We start from the raw sequence: 12,950 nt of genomic DNA on the forward strand, positions 1-12,950 counted from the left end.
TATAAGCAATCTCGAAGTGTTGCGGGACTAAAATTTCAGTCATCAAGCCCAGGTTTCTTACCCTTTACTTGTATTCCCTTGTTATATATGAATATGATTGGTATTTCTTTTGGGCTGGACTAGATACAGGATAATGATGGCTGCAGAGTTCGGCAAAAGGAATGATACCGTGCAGAGTTCGGCACAAGAATCACATTCTCTTAGTGTTCAACATGGGTTTGTTTAATAGAGTTTTTTGAAAACTTTCACTGGTGTTTAGTCAAACAATGATTATCAAAAGCCTCATCTGGAGGACAAAGTTACTAGAGAATTTCACAGTACCAACACTGGAGGACTTCACACGCCCAATCTACATCCGAATTTTCTTTACTGCGAAGTGACAGAAGAAGCAAAGAAATTGGTGCCAGAGCAAACAAGGGTCTGGGGCAAGGATACTTACAGTGCCAGGCATTTATTCTCACTTAAAAAAGAAAAAAAAGGAATACCAGTATGAATTCTGGAAAGGGTGAGAAGTTCCTGCGATTTTAGTTATGCATAGAGAAACTCCGACTGCAATTAGTTCATCAGGTACTAAGCAAAGGACATTTCTTCCTGCAGGGACTACAGGAAAAAGGAGGAGAAACAAATATCAGAAAGATACACAGGTCAAAGCAGTAATAATTTATTCTGTAAATCAAAAAATATGGGGAAAATGAACTATGAAACGATCATACACTTGTGGGAAAATGTAGGCATGGAATGGGCGTACATTCTTATAGGGTTAGGGTCGAAAGGAGGGAAGTCGTTGTTGGGGACATCACAGATTTGCTGATATTTCTCAGTCCATGGGAGTGGACCAATATTCTGCACTTGAGCATCACACACCACGCATTTGTGCTCCAAAATGCTGGCTGCCTGAATAGCATGTATCTTACAGTTGCCGCACCACAGCAAGTGTTTGCACGGAAAATTAGCCCAGAACATTTCACTTCTATTGCATGCAAAGCACTTTCCCTGAGCCACACTTGACTTGTAATTCTGCAGCACTATCACATTCAAGAGATTAATAGAAAAATATACAAAATAAGGTTTTCAAATGCTGAATTCCATCACTTTGGTTTCCTTACCTCATAAAAATCAAACTCACGCAAGAAGAAGACAGAGGTGTTGTTTTTTTCTCTTGCAAGGGCCTCTAGAACCAGGTGCCTTTTTTGTTGCCTGAGCTCCTTGCTTTTATAATCATCTCCTGCAGCTGCATTTTCATTCCTAAACCATGGTTGACCCTGGAGTGTATCTGGCTTTAAAAATTCCAAGAACCATGGGTGGACACCATGTTTTGCATCCTTGTGAGCAGGACTCTCTTCAAGAGTCCCATGGAGTGAGTCCCCATCCTCAAAGCTGCCACCAAGGGAGCCAGCATTATCATAAGAAACTGGTAGAAATTCACCAAGAGACTTCAAATCAAAGGAACCACCATCATCATAGTCATCAAGGGGTGAAGGGGTGGGAGAAAAACACCGCATTGGAAGTAGTTGGGTCTGTTGCTGATGGTTAGGCTGGAGGACCATGTGAGTGGCAGGTCCTCGTCCACCTACAGGGACAATCTTCATGCGACATAGGCCAGGGAAAGATCTCATGAAGTCACTAAGCTTGGGATAGCCCAGAGAGGTGTGATCCAGTTCTTGGCCACATGTAGCCCTAAAATCAGCTTTTAGAGAAGAGAGGGGGTACCACTCTCCCTCCTTAAGACGCTTTGATACATCATTTAAGAAGCTGGGAAGCCACCTCTTGAAAATTCTGACCCATTTAGGCATGCTTTGGTTTGGAGTTGTAGAATTAAGAAGAATCTGAGGTTCACTGAAACATGTATTTGGCGGATTCTGGAGTAATTTATCAACCCAAGACATCTGCCTAGGTTCACCATCATCAGTATTCTTCTCATATGGTGTTGCTGCTTGTGGCTGAAACTGAATAATTTGTCCTTGTTCCTGATCTTCTTGTTGAGGTGGTAGTGTTTGGAGCTCTGCAAATAATATGCATTTTGGAACAGCACTTTTTATCTCAACTTGCTTGCCCATAATGGTAATGTAGTGCGCTTGAACAGCATCTGAGGCGGATTTCTCATGTTTAAAGATGACGAAACCAAATCCTCGAGAGTGTATTTGGTCGCCCATTTGATCACCCATGACTATGGCTTCTTCTACTGAACCAAATTGTTCTTCAAAAATCTTAGCCAATGAGTCTGCTTCACAAGATTGATAGAGAAAAAGACATTCGTCAAAGGTGACTGATGATACAAAAAATGATTGTTTAATCAGCACTTCACATTAATGTGACTAACAATGTCAATTTGAAATGTTTTGATAGGTTCTAACCAGTGTCCAGTGAAGAGGGCAGGCCTCCTACAAAAATTTTCCTTTTAAGCTCCTCAATTGTACTTGAGTGCTGTGTCCTTGTTCCCTGCTTCAGCCGCCGAAGCTCATCTTCCCCATGTGCATAGAAGCACTTAGCCCCTCGCACACAACCTCCTGGAGATTCAAAGTATCTGCAGATTCCTGTCTTTGCGATCGAGCAAGTTCTAGAGCTGTCAAGATTTAGAATCGATGAGATGTGGAAAAAAAAAAGGATTCAGTTTTCACAACATTCTCATCTGATTTGAATGTGGATGACTTTAACTAGGCTCATCACCTCTCAGGAAGGGTGCCTTCTTCTGTCACGTTTGGGAGTGACTCACAGGTTTCTGAAATCATCTCATGGTTATGGAAGTAAGTAGTAAATTTCCGTTGCATGGGGAAAGCTCGGTGCCCTGCATGTTAGAACAAGGCACATGAGATTGAATGAACGAAGTCATAAGGCTTAGAATCAACTGGTTCTTTTTTTTTTTCCCCTGTTTTATTCATATGTTCAAATTTGAGAAGGATATTGTTATTAGTTGAACTTACTAAGGCCAATATTGGTTGGACTTAGCATGAACCGCATCTCTTGCGACTTTGCCAAGTCAATAGGTCTTTGTCTACTGTAGATAACAATGGTTGGTTTACACACCCCATACACAAAATGAATATAGTGTTGGAAGGCACAAGACAATTATGAACTACATCAAAAGGGTTTTATTACTCCCTACCGTAAGTTGAGGACTTGGCTATTTGCTCCCCAGCGCAAAAGAAGCTCAGCACAGTCCATATAATTGTTCTTTACTGCAAAAAATAGTGGGGTTTCTTTCATTTCAGTTGTTGCATTCACACCGTCTGGCTCTTCCAGTAGAAGCAACTGTAGGCTCAACGTGATAGGAAAATGTTAGAACAAGAATACTACAGACATGAATCTCAGTTCTATTTCTAATTGCCAAAGCAGTGGATGAATAGAAAAGGAAAATTCATAAACAGGAGAGCTGAAGCTAAGATTTTGAACATACATGGAGGGCCTCTGAAGTACCATTTGCGGCAGCAATATGGATTGCATTTAGCCCCAATTTATTTCTGTGGCTCACTCGAGCACCATGCTTTAGAAGGAGCCATACAATTCTAGAAATGCAAGTTCTGTCAGTGTTACTTAACATAAATATAAAGAGGTACAGAGAAACAGGAGAGAGGACCTTATCTGCTTAGCAACTGAGGCCATGGACGTCTTAAGGGAACATTGAAGAGCAGAGTTTCCTTCTGCATCTGTGTCGTCAACTTCTATACTCGTCTTAAGAAGTAAATTGATTACAGCTTCATCTCCAGCCTAAGAATAGTACAGAAGTTCCTGGTTATCATCACAGCACTGACTAATCCCAAGCTACAGTAATATGACCATGTTGTGAATGCATATTGCACGTTTGAAAATAAGGTAGCTGTAAGCTATTCATCCTCCTTCCATTTCCTAGCATTCCTGAATTAAGTTATTGCTTTCAAGGATTATTCAATCTAATGTTCCAAAGATTCCACCATGAAAGTTACTGGTTTTAATCTCAAACGAAATTCTTCATTTTGAGGATTGTACCTTATCATTGCCCGATGAACCATATACTGCAGGAAATTTTCTCCTATAGTCTCAGTAATTTTATGGTTCTCTGCATAATTTTGTTCTAAAAGCACTTATTTTCTCCTGTAGTAACTGGAATTTTAGTTTCCGTACATATTTTTATTCTAAAATCACCCATTCATTGCTACATAGTTTTAAGAGAGACCTATAATCTTCCAAACAAAATTAAAGATTTAAGAAGCGAAGCTAAAAATTGTCATCGTCTGACTTCTTCTAGATAGTTTCTTGTATCATGAAGCCACTTTCACTGTTTTTCACTTTCAGATCAGATTTATCTTTCATGTCAAAACCAAGTGCTCCTTGGGAACGCGAGATTTCCAGGGGATGCAGCGAGTACGAATCGAAATTTTGCCTAGAGCATCGCATCACTAGTTCTCGGTTACCACATTTACCGAAATACCCTCAACTTATTTCGTCAAATGATTATGGCACCCGACATGGCAGCCACGTCAACATCAGGGTCAGGGGGCTCCATTGGTCTTATTCATTATGACAGGAGTCACAGGACACTTTATTGTACAGGAGGCTCACCTGGGCTGCACGAATGAGAGGTGACGTCACCTTCCTTTCCGTACAACTGTTGTGAGCTACAGCTCCGAAGAGCTGAAGCAGCTCCATCTCGCATAGCAGGAGTGCCCTCTTCTCCACTTCCTCGCTTTTCCATTTGCATGTGGTCGACGATGAGGTCTCCGTCCGGCCCAGAGATAAGGCCTCTTTAACCACGCATTCGTAAATGCTGGTCTTCTCCTTGGAACTCAAGTCCCCGTCGCTTTGCAACACCAGTATCGAAGCGTTAACCTTGTCTGCGGCAACCACTAGCAGAGCAGCTAACGCAATCACACGCCCCTCCATGGCGGTCACGTAAGCGACTTCCGCGATATCTTTTGTTTTCTCCGTCAGAAATTTTACCGCCGTTAGGTCCTGTTAAAGTGATGTGCCAAATACTGAATAGTCAAAATGTTTTGTTTTTCTAATTTTCAAGATAGACGCTCTGTTTTTGCTTTCTAGAGAATCAAGGAAAATTGGTTTCAGATTTTTCATCGACTGAACATAAGTGCATAATGATTCTATATGCCGAAGTATTTGTGTAATGCTTCCATTTTTGAAGTTTTATTTAGTTGCTAAGGAAAATAAAGGAAAAGAAAATTATAAGTTAAAAATTTCTAGCTTCTTTGACTTTCTTTTCCTGTATTTTCTCAGCAACCAAGGAGAGGTTTGAAGAACATAATCCGCATGCACAAAAACCTTTTCACGAAGCAGAACGATCAAGTCTTCAATGGCGTCATCTGGATTCCACAGTACATCCATCCTGAAAAATGCAGACATTTAGAAGAAGTTTCAGAAAAGTCTCTCCAACCAAAAGACAAGTAAAAGCAATCTGAGAAAAAATAAAACAAAATAATAAAGAAAGAAGAAAATCGTATCAATTTTCATCTGTATGAAAGATCGGCCTTTGACGGTTTATCCAAAAAAAGCGAAGCTTTTACCATTTATATCAATGTGAAAACGACACCGTTTTATTGCCCTTACCTTCTGCTAGACAGAGACAGCTCCAGAGCAAGCTGTGAGCAACCGTCCTTGGACTTGAGGTCCGTACGAGCGCGTTTGCGTAGGAGAAGCTCGACGCATCTGGCCGCGTGAGCCTCCGCCGCCGTATGCAGTGCCGTTCGTCCGTTTTCATCCATTTCGTTGATGCGAGGCAACATTCCAACCGCTCCATTTAGCAAAGCTGTGGCGCAGTCCACTGAATCAAACCTGCAACACCACTGCAGAAGCTTTGCAACAATGCTTCGGTCCAGTAGTTCTGGTGAGTCTCTGTTTTCGTCGTCTTCCAAGCTCTCTCGATTCTCAGGGTTCTGAAAGAGTCGCTTTGATTGAGTTAGAAACTGAGCTCTGTCATCCCTCCAGATTGATTTGATGAGGCTCTTCTCTATTTGCGCAGAGTCAAAAAATTCGAATCCAAACAATGGAAACTCATCGTCGGTTGGTGATTGTGAATCTTCACTGGTAGATGAAGAATAGACGCATTTCGGAAGAGAGCTAAATAGCTCTGGGAACGTGAACCTTGCCACTTCCTGCAATAGTATTATGGCAACACCATGAAAGCGGCAGTTACTTAACAAAACAGAGTAATCGAAGATGATGACCTTACCGACTTTCTTTAAATATTCAAGCAACAAAATACAACTCTTCCAGAAAATTTTCCTTTAAAAAACTCAGTCCTTTAAAAATCTTCCAAACATTCCAGATCTATCAACACACACATCAAAACGAACAGGAAAAAGATTTCGCCAAAGAAATCAAACAAGATCCCAAGCAAGAAAAAAAAATTTCAGTTATCATCCAGAGAACTCCAATTCAGTGAAAACAACAACTTAGCCATTCGCATCGGAACACCACCACTACCTGATCCATGAAAAAAAAACCCTAATTTCTCATTATCAAGCGCCAAAACACAGCAAGCATGCCAACTCGCAGTGCCAAATCAAAGCACGTTCACATAGTGATCAAACAACAACCAAGATTTCACCCAAAACAGATCAAAAAATCAACGGTGGAATCCGGATGAATGTCCAATCGCCACGGATGAACGTTCTTCTCCTTCTCTGTCCATGGACGAAACAGAAAAAAAATAGAGGCATCTAGGAGAGGGAAAATTGCAGAACTTGAATGGTGGAATCGGTTCATATTTATAGTAACGGACTTGAAACGACTTAATTAATCGGATTTGAAATAGCTTCGCGTTCTTCCATAAATGCCCCTGCTCGTGCAATGGGGATAGGCAATCGATGGAGCCCTACATTGGGAATTAGAAGAACTGCTCATTCGTACAATCGCCGCATATTTGTCGAATGTAAGAGAGGGCTAATAAAGGATCGACACCTGTCTTAGAAATCTTACTTTATTCTCTAAAATTGCTGAAATGCCCCTCCCATATATTACTATACCATTTACTGACTTTTTAGTTTTAATTTTCTTTTGTGAATACAAGAGATAAAAAATTTAAAAATAGGTCATTTTCAAAGTGAAGTATTAATAAAAAATAAAAACAAAAACAAAGGATTCATTCTATTTCGAGTGTTTTGTTTCTAGAAATTCTTAATAATTAATAGAGAGAAAATGACAAAACTATCATTAATTAAAAAAAAAAATTAACGGTTTCTTAAGTAAACACGGGACAAAAATATTTTATAATTTTTTTTTTATTATAGACATGTGCATTCATGAAAAATAAAATGAGAACAATATGGTGTAATATTTCAATTTTCAAACATAATTTTTTAAAAATATTTTTTAAATTATTCTTAAAAAAATGTTTTCGACTAAACTATATGAAAAGGAACAATAACCCAACAAATAAATTATTTGTTTTTTTTTTACAATAAGTTCATGGTTTATTTTTAGCATTTAAAAAAAGTCAAATATTTTATTTTTTTTTAATTCAATACAAAAATTTTTAAAATAAATAACAGATTATAGAGATCTAAAAGTAAATTGCTTTTATCAAAAAATGTAAAAAGGAAAAACAAACAATACCTAAGTTTTGTTCGGAACTTAATGTGACATGATACACAAAATTGTTGGACCCTTCAACCAAGATCCGCATTTGACATGGCGAAAAAATGAAGAAATTACAAATGGGCAAGGGGAAAAATGAGAATTTTTTGTTTGACACTGGCTCTATGCAGTTGAAAGAAGCTTGAAATGGAAAATTGTGGTATGAGAGAATCAGTTGAAGTCCGGCTGGCCGGTGGAAGTCAGGCACCGGTGCCACATCCGGCTGTCTGGATCGACGACTCTTGGAGAGGCGATCACTTCCGGGATTGGTAAGTAGACGTAGTGGCTGTTACATATTCCAACAGTGATTCCACTGAACCCTGCAAATGCTCCATGGACCTGCAAAGATCATATACCACCATTGTAGACCTGGATCATCTCAAGATTATCATGAAGATATTCATACACTTACAGCATTCTGGCCAAGAACAGTGCAAAGAACAGCATCAGATGCATTTGCTCGACACGCTCGAATCATATAAGTGGGATCAATGTATTTAACATCAGCTGGAACATCAATCCTCCTAAAATGTTTCTTAATCTGTTGAAGAAGTGTGAGCTCATCACTATCATCAAGAAAATGCAAGAATATGGAAGAAAATGGAAGAAAATACAAGTGCTGCCTTGTAAGATGAGACTATAACCTGCTGTTGGAGATAAACACCAATGTCTCCAAGTCTCGCATTCCCAGATGCATCCGTCGAATTCGTCTTTTCTACAAAATCCTGATTTTCAAACATATTAACACCAGATCTAGGCCAGGATTCTAAACTGACATGTGATTTTCCAGTTGAAAATGATCATATAATCTAAAGAGTTCACTTACTTGTCCTGCTCCTTCAGCCACGCAGAGCACAGCTGACCCTTTAGTCTCTATGAGATGCTCTAAATGTCGTAAGACACCATAAGGTCCCTCAATTTGAAATGGTACCTGAAATTGAAGCCTTTAGAAATCGATTCCCAGACAATGATTATTGATGAATTTGAGAAAGAAAGCATCATTCTTCTTGATTCTACACACCTCTGGAATCAAACAGATATCAATCTGACCACTTGAAAGTGAAGCGTGCATTGCTATAAAGCCGCTGCTTCTTCCCATCAGTTTTACAAGCCCGATGCCATGATATGCACTACGAGCCTGGCAGGTCGAGATTATAACAGGATTCAAGAACATCACAAGCAAAAGGGTATCCAATTTACAAACTCAGAGTTTATTATTGGTGAATAAGTCACATGAAAAATGTGTTACCCTTGCTTGCTTACCTCAATATATGCAGAATTAATAGCCCTTTGAGCTTCTTCTACAGCAGTATCAAATCCAAAGGTTTTATCCATCAAGAGAATATCATTATCAATTGTTTTTGGAACACATATAACCGATACTTTCATCTTCCTCCTGTGGCACTGCATACAGGAAATGATTATATCTAAGCCAAACATGCAACCATTTATGGGATCAATAGACTGTTTTCCCCAGAACAGAAAAAGGAAGTGATTTTAAGTACCTCATTGTGTATTGCATTTGCTCCTGCATGTGTACCATTGCCCCCAAGTATGAAAATCATATCAATTCCCCTGGCCTAAAATATCAAATTTTATATAAATATAAGGAGATAAAACCGACATTTAATCAAAAGTGAGCATAGATTACCTGTATGCTATCTACAATCTCACTGATATCAGCACCTCCACGGGAAACTCCAAGCAGACTTCCACCGGCAAGATTAATGTTTTGAACCACTTCACGGAAAAGCTGAAAAATAAAATGACTACTTCAAGAGTTGAAAGGATGTATTCTAGGCCCAGTGAAGGACTCAAGAAGGCAGCTCTCACCTCTATTTCAGCTAAGCCCCGATCAAAAAGTCCACGATAACCATACTGGATTCCAACAATCTTCTTAACCCCATAGAGTTCCAGAGTGAAAACAATCTGCAGAGTATGCATTCAACTTGTGAGAAGTGCTTTTCCTACTGATACAACACCTTTAAACTAAAAAGCAAGAAGCATTATTTGATTAACGTTTAGATCAAAGCACCATCACCAAGGCTTTTCCAAGTCATATATTTCTGATAACATTAACAAGATACATGAAAAGGGATTGTATGTAAGACCAGTTGAATGACTATTTTGCATATAATTTACTTATCATTGTCGGTTTTTCTCTGTTCTTTATGAGCTACTTAACATGTAAGGGTAAATCTTGAAATTCAACCTAAATGCATCCAAAATACGAAATTGAATTCCCTAGCATACAATAGATGAGGGCATCTGCAAAATTTACGAGCTCACTGACCTGTCTAATGACATCATTGAGACCAGGACAGAGCCCTCCACAGGTAACAATTCCAGCTTTCACTTCCCCAGGCTCAAAGAATATCTCCTCACGTGGCCCAGCACGACGTACCCTAGGAAGCATGGGAACCAGCAATCAAAACAAGAAGATAAACACAATACTACCCCAATCACCAGCTCACTTACAACACCAAAAATGAGAAAGCCCCATTGTTCAAAACTTCAATTCAATTCAACCAAAATTCATTACCCTATATGCCTAATGCTGATTAACAAACAAGGAACAAAGTTGACAGGGTCTAAAAAAATTAGCCTGTTTTTTCTGCCCTGTCCCCTTTTGGAAAACAAACAACAGATAAAGAATAGTACCATTGCTCTACCCAGCTGCAATCAGGATCAATGCACTCAGCTCCAGCAGAAGTTGGTGAAGAATATCTGATAACCTGATAAAAAAAAAAACTCATAAACCTTTTAGTCTAAATGCCTTCTTGGTGTGATATAGATGGAAGCGAGAACTCTTCTAAGGAAAGTAATAACAATAGATACTTATAAACAAGAGAGGCGAAGATTTCCGGAAAAAGAGAACAACCACTTCCTACATGCCAATACCGCATTACATACCTTTAGAAGTGCTCTATCATCCTCATTAACATAACCATTTTTCCGATCCTCAAGCACATTGGCACCATTCACTACTCGAGCATTTCTACATAGACAAACACCATAATCACTAATAACATAAAGTTTGCTCCACAACCCAATACCTAAAATGCAAGCAGATTATGAGCATTTTTCACATAGGCCAGCATATTCGAGTTCCACCCAATATGAAAAACTGACCTATTTTTCAGGGAAAACGTTGTAGGCCTTGGCTTTATGGGCAATACATCCTTAAGGTGAGGTAAATTAAATCTCAATTCAAAATCCTCTTGAAATTTGGTCTTCCAACAGGGATCAGTGAAGTCCATTTCTTGATTTCCAGCAGCAATTGTAGCCATTCTTGATTGCTTATTTCTCATCTGTCTTTGTGAGGTTTTGGATTTTGTACAAGTATAACTCATATTGAAAGAAAAATAATCCCTTTTTGAATGCAAAATACATTTTGGAGGGTTGATAAAATTAACAGCATAGATCAAAGAAGCAGAAGCCATTTCTCAAACCAACCCAATTAATTTGTAGCAGCAGATAAGATCATCCAGTTATCCAACCCTGCAGTGAGTGAAAATTGAAGGATTAAAATTCAATTAAATAATGGAAATTCCCAACACCTCAAAGCACAGAAAAGAAAGAACAGAACGCCTAATTTCACAGAACGTTTTGCACATGGTTAAGGACCAGAATCTGAGCCGTTTGTTTGCTGAGAAAATGGAGGAAAAGAAAAGAAATAAAAAAAATTAATAAACCCCAACCCAGTTATGATTCATTCTTTCAAAAACTAAGCAGAAAAAACCCAGCATTCGAAATTCTAGTTTCCTTTCTTTTTCCTCAGTTTTCCGAACAACCAAACAGAACAAAGCTCAGCCGTTCCGATTCCCACGGTTACAGCAACAATAAAACCAACAAAAATTAAGAGAAAAAAACACATACCTTCAAAAAAATATTCTCTGAATCAGAGAGATCAAAGAAATGAGATTACGCCCACAACTTTATCTGACTTTATTTACGTTAATGCCTAATTCCATTGACATGTAACATAGAGCTACACGCAGAGCCACCATTGAGATTTCCTCAAAGTTTCCGAATTTCTTGGGAAAATCGGAAGAAGGTAGCCGCCATCGACAAAAAATAGAATTAAAATTTGAACAGCAATCCCCACGAGTTGTTGGCTTGTTTGTCTCTGTTCTTGGATTATTCTAAGTCAACGTATATGTTGCGTTCTAAAGCCGACTTCAAATTGCGGCTGACGTTGGCCATCATCTTTGACCACAAAAATTGCAATTTTTTAAAATTTTTGGTTAATCATGAGTACTTTTGGTCCAATTATCTAATCTTCACGTGTAGAATCCGATTTTGCAACCAATTTGATCAATTTCCATGTCTAATCATATGGTAACGGTGATCTAAATTTGATCATGATCATTTCTTATGGCTTGTAGCTTCCTAATAGTTTAATTAAATAAAAAGTTATCATACTTTCCTGAAAAATTAAAAATATTCTTAATATCCAAAAAAAAAAATGACTTTCTTCCTCATTCTTAAAAAATCAACAAAAGACCAACAAATAAAAAAAGATCATAGCATTATACATTTCAAAAGTCATAATATAACAATCTTTCATCCTTCTTTCTTCTCTAATATCCATTATATTTCCCATCTTTCTCTTTGTTTTTAATTAGGATTTTTTTTTATTGAGTTCTTTGTGATTATTTTTTATTAGAGATTTTTGCAGTTTCATTTAAACTTTTATTGTGTTGAAGAGAAGATCAAATAGAAAATTGTTAGCTAAATTTTCGATCTAACTTTGTTTATATTAAGTTATGTAATTCAATATTTAAGTCTAAATGATCATTTTTAATTAAAAACTTAGGTGGTGTTTGTTTTTTGGTTGAAAAGAAAAAAATCAAAATATTTAACTTTTTCTATTTAACTAAAAGTATATTGTTGATATTAACTAACATAATTAAAGTAAACTGGTTATCAATAAGTTTAGTTTAATTATATTGATCGATGTTAATGAGTTATTTTTAGCTTAATAGAAAATATTAAATATTTTTGTTTTTTCTATTCAGTCAAAAAATAAACATCACCTTAATCTTAATTAAGTTTTTTTGCATAATTTTTTTAAATAAAACTTAATCACAGCATAGCTTAAGTGGTCATAATAAAGATTTTTTGTAAATGAGACAAAAATTTAATTTTAATTAACTTATTTGTAAATGAAGCATGATCATAATATAGTTTAAATTACCATAATGATTGAGAAATTAACCCTAGGTTTTTTGTGCACCAAACCAAACCTTAGTTTGGTTCTAGTGAACATCCTTAATGGGAATTTAATTTTAATCAAATCCGTAATAAATAAACTTAATTCCAATCTAATTTAAGAACGTTCAAAAGAAGTTGCCAATAACACGCAAAGCACCCTCAACTGTACA

General features: G+C 37.6%; 2 protein-coding genes and 1 long non-coding RNA gene across 9 annotated transcripts; 1 reads left to right on the forward strand and 2 right to left on the reverse strand.

Moving 5' to 3' along the window:
* Positions 1-53: 53 nt before the first annotated feature.
* LOC117930182 lies at positions 54-6,651 on the reverse strand. 7 transcript variants are annotated; one of them, XM_034850680.1, is made up of 13 exons: positions 6,412-6,651; positions 5,536-6,080; positions 5,251-5,314; positions 4,537-4,926; positions 3,575-3,705; positions 3,415-3,503; positions 3,104-3,176; positions 2,922-2,995; positions 2,668-2,785; positions 2,355-2,563; positions 1,107-2,224; positions 714-1,017; positions 54-600 (listed from the first exon to the last, which is right to left on the reverse strand). In XM_034850680.1, exons 1-13 carry the CDS (start codon positions 6,418-6,420, stop codon positions 458-460), a joined length of 3,267 nt encoding a protein of 1,088 aa, XP_034706571.1. In that variant the 5' UTR covers positions 6,421-6,651; the 3' UTR covers positions 54-457. The 7 variants fall into 7 exon arrangements, with proteins under 7 accessions (XP_034706571.1, XP_034706570.1, XP_034706568.1 ...); XM_034850679.1 differs by having other exon boundaries at positions 2,922-2,992; positions 3,104-3,249; positions 3,395-3,503; XM_034850677.1 differs by having other exon boundaries at positions 3,104-3,249; positions 3,395-3,503.
* On the forward strand, positions 2,186-2,981 carry LOC117930186. The gene is made up of 2 exons (XR_004653866.1): positions 2,186-2,262; positions 2,347-2,981. It is a non-coding gene; the product is annotated as an uncharacterized LOC117930186 (long non-coding RNA).
* An 834-nt stretch (positions 6,652-7,485) lies between the features above and the next one.
* Positions 7,486-11,670, reverse strand: LOC117929702 (ATP-dependent 6-phosphofructokinase 5, chloroplastic-like). The gene is made up of 14 exons (XM_034850082.1): positions 11,443-11,670; positions 10,696-11,064; positions 10,477-10,561; positions 10,225-10,298; positions 9,857-9,968; positions 9,397-9,492; positions 9,215-9,316; positions 9,069-9,143; positions 8,827-8,967; positions 8,585-8,701; positions 8,390-8,494; positions 8,208-8,288; positions 7,976-8,104; positions 7,486-7,902 (listed from the first exon to the last, which is right to left on the reverse strand). Exons 2-14 carry the CDS (start codon positions 11,004-11,006, stop codon positions 7,735-7,737), a joined length of 1,596 nt encoding a protein of 531 aa, XP_034705973.1. The 5' UTR covers positions 11,007-11,064; positions 11,443-11,670; the 3' UTR covers positions 7,486-7,734.
* Positions 11,671-12,950: the final 1,280 nt, after the last annotated feature.

Source organism: Vitis riparia, chromosome 14 (assembly GCF_004353265.1).
Source record: "Vitis riparia cultivar Riparia Gloire de Montpellier isolate 1030 chromosome 14, EGFV_Vit.rip_1.0, whole genome shotgun sequence".
NCBI classification, from domain to species: domain Eukaryota; kingdom Viridiplantae; phylum Streptophyta; class Magnoliopsida; order Vitales; family Vitaceae; genus Vitis; species Vitis riparia.